This window comes from Protobothrops mucrosquamatus, unplaced genomic scaffold (genome assembly GCF_001527695.2).
Source record: "Protobothrops mucrosquamatus isolate PMUCROS unplaced genomic scaffold, P.Mucros_1.0 scaffold542, whole genome shotgun sequence".
Lineage (NCBI taxonomy): Eukaryota > Metazoa > Chordata > Lepidosauria > Squamata > Viperidae > Protobothrops > Protobothrops mucrosquamatus.
In genome coordinates, this window is record NW_015386847.1 from 1 (window position 1) to 7,895 (window position 7,895).

At 39.9% G+C, this 7,895-nt stretch overlaps 1 protein-coding gene across 1 annotated transcript in view; it reads right to left on the minus strand.

The window, feature by feature from the left end:
• Window positions 1-7,673: 7,673 nt before the first annotated feature.
• APLP1 (amyloid beta precursor like protein 1) overlaps window positions 7,674-7,895 on the minus strand; it is a 34,485-nt gene continuing 34,263 nt past the window's right edge. The window contains exon 16 of the mRNA XM_029284334.1: window positions 7,674-7,873. Coding sequence (XP_029140167.1) covers window positions 7,775-7,873 — 99 coding nt within the window. The 3' untranslated portion in view covers window positions 7,674-7,774. The remainder of the gene's footprint in view (window positions 7,874-7,895) is intronic.

Here is a 7,895-nt window from a genome sequence, read left to right on the forward strand (position 1 = left end):
AATAATAATAATAATAATAATAATAAAGTTGGAAGGGACCTTGGAGGTCATCTAGTCCAACCCCCTGCTCAGGCAGGAAACCCTATACCATTTCAGACAAATGGCTGTCCAGTCTCTTCTTAAAAACTTCCAGTGTTGGAGCATTCACCACTTCTGGAGACAGGTTGTTCCACTGGTTAATTGTTCTAACTGTCAGGAAATTTCTCCTTAGTTCTGGGTTGCTTCTCTCCTTAATGAGTTTCCATCTGTTGCTTCTCGTCCTGCCTTCAGGCGCCTTGGAAAATAGCTTGACTCCCTTTTCTTTGTGGCAGCCCCTGAGATATTGGAACACTGCTATCATGTCCCCCCTCGTCTTTCTCTTCATTAAACTAGACATCCCCAATTCCAGCAGCCTTTCCTTATATTTTTTAGCCTCCAGTCCCCTAATCATCTTTGTTGCTCTTCTCTGTACTCTTTCTAGAGTCTCGACATCTTTTTTACATCGTGGTGACCAAAACTGGATGCAGTATTCCAAGTGTGGCCTTACCAAGGCATTGTAAAGTGGTATTAATACTTCATGTGATCTTGATTCTATCCCTCTGTTAATGCAGCCCAGCACTGTGTTGGCCTTTTTGGCAGCTGCAGCACACTGCTGGCTCATATTTAAGTGATTGTACACTAGGACTCCGAGGTTCCTCTCAAAGTTACTACTATTGAGCAAGGTACCCCCTATACTTTACCTGTACATTTGGTTTTTCTTGCCTAAATGTAGAACCTTACTTTTTTCACCATTGAATTTCATTTTGTTAGATAGTGCCCAGTGTTCATGTCTGTCCAGATCCTCCTGTATCCTAAGCCTGTCTTCTGGAGTGTTGGCTATTCCTGCCAGCTTGGTGTCGTCTGTGAATTTGATGAGTTCCCCATCTATCCCCTCATCCAAATCGTTGATGAAGATGTTGAAGAGCACTGGGCCCAGAACAGAGCCCTGGGGCACCCCACTACACACTTCCCTCCATGTAGATGCGGTTCCATTGAGGACCACACGCTGAGTACGGCCAGTCAGCCAGCTACGGATTCATCTGGTGGTGATGCTGTCTAACCTGCATTTTTCTATCTTATCAAGTAGTAGGTTGTGTTCTACTTTATCGAATGCCTTACTGAAGTCCAAGTAAATTATAGTTAATAGCTAGCTAGAAAATGGTTGACAAGAAATGCAGCAAGTTAGATTTGCTAACTGGCATTTCCTTATCTTTCTCTAGTTTACATTATTCGCTTTCATACTGTCAGAGGAAAAGATCTCAAAAAGAGAATTTATTAACTTGTTTTCCATGCCCAGAAATCTTAGTTAGCATTTCTATTAGGAAGAAATTATGTAAGTTGTAGACCAACATCTGTACAGCTGTTGGTTTCCTTCCTTAAAAAGTGAGGCAGTTAGTTATTTTTAATCAATATATAACTGTATTTGTCCATTTCAGGTTTTGAATGTGTGACAATGAGAAATAACATGCTAATTTTCCCCCATATTTGTTATAAGTTATCTCAAGTTATTTTTTTTATGTGGAAAGACAGCTAAACATATGCTGTTAAAAATCCAAATGCATAGTTTTATTATGTACTGTATTAAAAGTATTTTTATACTTGTGAAAGGGAAAAAAACCTTAATAATTCTTTCTGTATAAATCAAACATATTTCTTTGATAGTCAATTAAAATAAAGACTGGTTTCTGCTGGGACATTCTTAGTAAAAGGAAGAACTGTGACCTTTGCAGTAGATGGTGAAAGATTGTGGCTGGCACACATTTCTCCACAGGAACAGAGTGCGGAACCAGATAGTATAGGAATTGAGGAACTGAGCCTTGTTCATGGGTATAATGACACGAGTAGAAATGGTAGTGAGGAAAGTAGTGGTCAGAGCAAGGACAAGGAACAACAGGAAACTGGCTTGGTAACTAGGACAACGGAATAAGAATAAGGAACTAACACAGTGGTCAGTTCCAGAAATAGGGAGCTGACCCAGAGGTCAGTCCCGAGAAAGGGAAATGGGATGGCTATTGGGTGTCACCAGAATGCTAAAGGTGGGCACAATGTTAAGGTATAAAGCCTACTTCAAAGATTTGGGTGTTGCCACCTGGCCCAGCTGTCACACTTAATGATTGCTTGTCCATTTGGTCCTTATTGCAATAAATTGTTGAAATGTAAGTATTGAATTCGTGCGTCAATTCGTGGATCCTAAAGTGAGAATTTTGTTGTGTGTTGTCTCTTGTTTCTCTTTAACAAGTTTCCCCCTGACATACTGTATCATCAAGCTCTGGGCAACATACAAGAATGAGTTCATACACTCCCCACCAGCACCAAGTAAATTAACTTTTCCGCCCCAAAAAATAAATAAAAAAGTTACACTGCATAGTGACCTTATCCTATTGTCCCTCTGTAAGGCAATTTAAGAACTATTAAATTTAAAAAAGAACTGTTTAAAAAAGGACTTTGGAGTGGGAATTCTTCAAACATAATTTAATATTCATCAACTCAAAATTCTTTCCAGATTTTATTGGCAAACAGCTAAATTTTTACATTGAGTTGGAACAATATATTGAGACTCTAACTGTGAAGATACTTCATAGCCAAATAATGTGCTCCCCTCATGAGATTAACATTTCATTTATTTACAGTATTTGTTTCCTGTCTTTTTGAAAGTGAAAATCAAAATAATAAAACTAAGATTCACTTTAAAGGTTGAATAGATTTATCGGGGGAAAAATAAGGGACTCATGTGTAAGAGGAGGAAATAGTCAATAACCTCTCTTTAATTTATTCAAGAATTAGAGCTAGTAAAATATGAAGAGTAGACCTATAGGAATCAAGACTTTAAAGCAGGAGTATCCAACCCTGGCAACTTTAAGACCTGTGAACTTCAACTTCCAGAAATCCCCATGCTGACTAGGGAATTCTGGGAGTTGAAGTCCACAAGTCTTAAAGTTGCCTTGCCTCATTGAAGTGAACTTCTCACATGTTCCAACAATTTGGAAAACACCAGGTTGAAAAAGGCTATCTTGGAGAAGCAGATCTTTCATAATTTTAGCTAATAGACCATCTTGGTTTCTCAGTGTATTGAATGTTTGCCTTCCCCCACAAACACATATAGAGTTTTGCCAGCCTTAGTGTGACATGTTTGTTCATACATACCCCAGTCACTTTTCTGCAAACAGGCTTTTCTTGCTTATGGATGAATCATCAGACATACAATGCAAAGGTTTGTACGCTCCCTATCATTTAGGAAAAATCTGTTTCTACAAATATTGGCAGGAATGACCTGTATAGATTGATACCTTGATATTATGATCTCAAGTTAGTAGATTGGCCTTGAAGAATCCTGGGTTCAAGTCCACCTCATTATAAGTGATATGACACTTGCTAAATTGTCTAAAATTATAAAGGAATATCAAGCCAATGTTGGAAATGTGAAAAGAAGGGATTTATTTACTTATGTTTATCCTGCTTTTATTATTTATACAAATAACTGTCAAGGTTCCGACTGATTAATCCAACCAAGCAAACTACCTTCAAGACATTCTGATCTCTTAATCAGTCGGAACCTTGACAGTTATTTGTATAAATAATAAAAGCAGGATAAACATAAGTAAATAAATCCCTTCTTTTACAAGTACCACATCTTTATTTGAAGAGCTGGACTTTTATAAGATCATCTATGTTTTCTTTACCTAGAACCCTCTCAAGAGATCTTGCACAGATGTGCCACACGGCTAGACTATGATCGCAACAAGCATCACTTTCCTTGGAAAGGAACATGTTCATTTTTCTGAGGTCCCTTTTGAGAAACACAGGGATTTGCTGTTTTTAAATGTCCAGCATTTGGAATTGAACATAGGACCTACCTTCATCAACTAGCATGTCCGATATGGTTTTGAAAGCACTAATTGTATAATACTTGATCAAGGATTGGTGAATCATATGCCATGACTGGAGGTTAATGGTTTTAAAGCTCAAAGGTTGTTGAAGATAATGTCCAGAATATAATTTCACCGAGATATGCTGATTTCAATTTCAAGACTTTTCAGTCATCTGTTTAGAGATCGTCCCTCATTTCAGATTTGGCCAAACCATGAATTGCCATGGGCTCCAAATTAGGTTTACACAAACTATGATTCAGTTGAAGCAATCAGAATTTATATTAATGAATAAGGGAGAAAGGAAAATCAGAGAACCATAAAGCAGGCTAGACAAATAGAAATTTAAACGTTTAAAGAATAAGAGTGTTGTAAAACAGTTTTTCTCAGATTTTCCTGGGGCTGATGTACTATATTCCTTTTAAAAGGCTTGAAAACCTGATAATCAATCAATGAAAAATGTGTGCTGCTTCATGTCCTTTCTCCAGATACACCCATTTTAAAAGCCTTTTTTCAAATACCCACACTTTTTGCTGCAAAATCACCCAAACAATTTTTTATCTGCCTGTTTTCTCTTAATAATGTATGGAGATTTTTCCTCAAAGAAGAGATTGTTACATCTGTACAGGAAACTAAATTGTGTAAGATAGTGCAAAAGCTTTAGATGGATTGGGTTTCTCTTCCATTTTCCTTAAAATCATGACAGCTACATACTGTTTAGGTAGAAAGAGAGCCCAAATGTTTTCCAGAAGTGAACTGGTCTTCTGAAGTTCTCCTCTGAACTTCTGCATCCTAGACCAATAGACCAATCTCCCTCCCCCCCCAATTTACAGGTAGTCCTCGACTTACGACCACAATTGAGCCCTAAATTTATGTTGCTAAGTGAGACATTTGTTAAGTGAATTTTGCCCCATTTTATGACGTCTCTTGCCACAGTTGCTAAGTGAATCATTGCAGTTGTGAAGTTAGTAACCTGGTTGTTAAGTGAGTCTAGCTTCCCCGTTGACTTTGCTCATCAGAAGGTTGCAAAAGATGATCACATGATACAGGAACAGTGCAGCCGTCATAAATATGAACCGATTGCCAAGCATCCAAATTTTAATCACGTGACCATGGGGATGCTGCAACAATCGTGTGAAAAACGGTAATACGTCACTTTTCTCAGTGAACAGTCACTAAATGAACTGTTGTAAGTTGAGGACTATCTGTATTTCTGTTTCCCAGCCACCTCCAGCCCCCCAATTTTTCTCGTTTCATTGAAAAGTCCAGGTCCAGCACCATGCTTAGAGAAGTGACAATATTTTATTAGTTTGGTGGGAGGGCTGGCAATTGAATTCCATCTCCTGCTTTGTCTTTCTGACGTTGCCTTTTGATTCCAAAAACCTCAGCTTAAAAACGAACAAGATCTAAAAGCTAAACAGGGCAGGGCGCGACAAGGTGACTATGAAACACAGAAGAAGACATTCAAGGCAGAAATCCTGACATTCTTTTTTTTCTCAAAGATGGAGTATGCCGGTGGTGAGGGGTGAGGGCCTCCCACACCTGCAGATTTTTGAGTCTGGAAATAACTTTCCTCAACTATGTGAAAATGAAAAAAAGAATGGATCCCTTTTATCTCTCCAATGTGGTTCTTAGCCCAGTGATTTCTATGCCTGTCCATACAAATTATCCCAGCCTCACCAAAGAAGTGCTATGTTTGCATTCACCGGATATACAAGTAAGTTAAGCATAGGTTTTATCACCATCTGTTAGGGATGCTTCAATGTGAGTTTCCACACACAGCAGGTTTGAATGGTCCCTTCCAAATTTTGATGGCTCTCCAATTTGGCCGTCCTCCAGTTGTGTGGATTTCAACTCCCAGAGTTCTCAGCAATGTTGCCTACCCCTGCCCTAGGGGATTCTGGGGCACCCAGATTGGAGAAGGCTGGATTATGGCTTAAGGGGAACCAAGATAAAAGCATCTCTAAGGTTACCTCTTCTAAGTGATCTCAGGAACGTTGTTAGTAAAGGTATCTTCCTTGGTCCAACTCCCCCCCCACCCCAAAATAGCAAAATGGTTCAGTCCAAAGGCAGCAATAGGACTATTACTCCACACCAGTCTGTCTAGTAGCTGCTAGGAATTACAGATCATTTGGCAGAGATGGCACCAGAGATGGTCCAATTGGTCTCCTACCTTCTCCCATTTGGGATTGCTGAGATGGTTGATCTCAGAAGGTATTTTTGCAAAGTGATCAAGACATGTGGCAAATTGCTACTGGAAGAAAAACTTCCCACTGTAAGAAACAAAACAACAACAAACAAGCATATATGCTTATGAGCTTAGCCCTATAATGGAACTTAACTTCCCAGCTTCAGAATTTCTGGGCCAGGGAAAGGATCAGCCTTATGGGCTGTGCTCACACAAGAAGCTTAATTTTGTTCCTGAATTAACCTGTTTTTTGGGCTTGCGCAAATTGCCGAACTGTAAAATGATGAGTCACACAACTTGTTAAGCTACCAAAAACAAATAAACCAACAACTTAAAACAGCTTAGCATATTGTGTGAATTCAGCTGCTGTTAGGTTTGTAACTAGTTAACTGAACGGTGTGAACGTAGCCAAAGTCTGTTTCAGCAAACCTGCTTTTATGCTTTACGTAGTGCGAGGAGGGAAGTAGTAGAAGAAATGTGTCTGTGTAGAAAAAGAGCTTCAATCTTTGTATCTCCCCTCTCCAAACTAGTCAAGTAAAGTGCTGATGGATGTTAACCTATCCCAATCTACTCAGCCTTTGGCTGGCTTTCCAATAAATTAGGTGCAAGGAGTGAAGAGTTCAGTGTAGTAAGGAAGCAGAAGATAAACAGAGATAGAAAAAGGCAAGCAAGTGAAGGGGGAATCAGGTTTCTATGTCAGAGACAAGCTAGGTTAGCAATGGGCAATTCTTCCGTGCAATGGTACCCCTTGTCTGACAGGTATGCTGGAAGTGTTCCATTTTCCAACAAAATCCTGAAAAGTGGAGTCACAAATGTGCCATGGAATATGTAGGGTCTGCTGCTTTGTGGAAAACCTTGTGATGAGTGTTTCTAGGGGCTTGGAAGTGATGTCTGGTTGTGGGGATATTGAGTTATGGGCTATCATTTTAACATAAGATTTGGCTCTAGGTGAGTTAGGAAGATGCACATGTGAAAGACCCACGATCAATGAATACTGGTTACTGATTGGAACATACAAATTTTAAGAGTGTATGATGTGACGTTTGGTGCCCCTATAATTCCATGATGATTCTGTAGATTCAACTGTTTCTCTTCACAACATGCAGTTACCCATTGAGATGAGTTGGCTTAAAATACAAGGAAAGAAACCTGACACTGGCTGTTTGGTGGGAATGCCTCGGTTCACACAACATGCTGAACTAGATGACTGAATTAACCAATGTGGTGGGTTTCCACAGCACATCAAATCAGAAAACTAACCAAATCGGATGTGTTTGCCCAACATGCTAAGCCATTAAAAAACACAATGCAAGATTAAAATGAACCCAGCTTAGTGCTTCAGCAAAGATAGACCCTAGGTGTGTAACAAAGCTGTTTAAGCATGTTGTGTGAACGCAACCATGGTGTGCATGTTGATATAGGCATTTAGACCTTGTGAAGTGAAATCGAAGAAGTGGGAGAAATGGCAAGTAGAAGGCTAGTAGCAGTAGCTAGAAAGCCCAGAAAGTGTGAAGCAGGATGGCAAATGGAAGAACAAAAACAAGGCGGATGAGGTGGTAGGAGCAAAGCTCAGACGGGGCACAGAAAAAGAGAAGGGCTCTGAGTGAAAAAACACCCTTCTCCTGTTCTACATGCCAACCCCTCCATCCACATGGTCATGCCCACCACCCCAATCATGCCACAAGCCCCAGCCCCAAGGAACTCAGTTCATCTCCTCAAAGAATTTGTACGTGGGGTTTTCATAGCCATGGTTTTGCATTTTGCTCAACTGCCGCTCCTCGGGGCTAACCATGGGATCCACCTGCCAGAGGGGGAACAGAAAA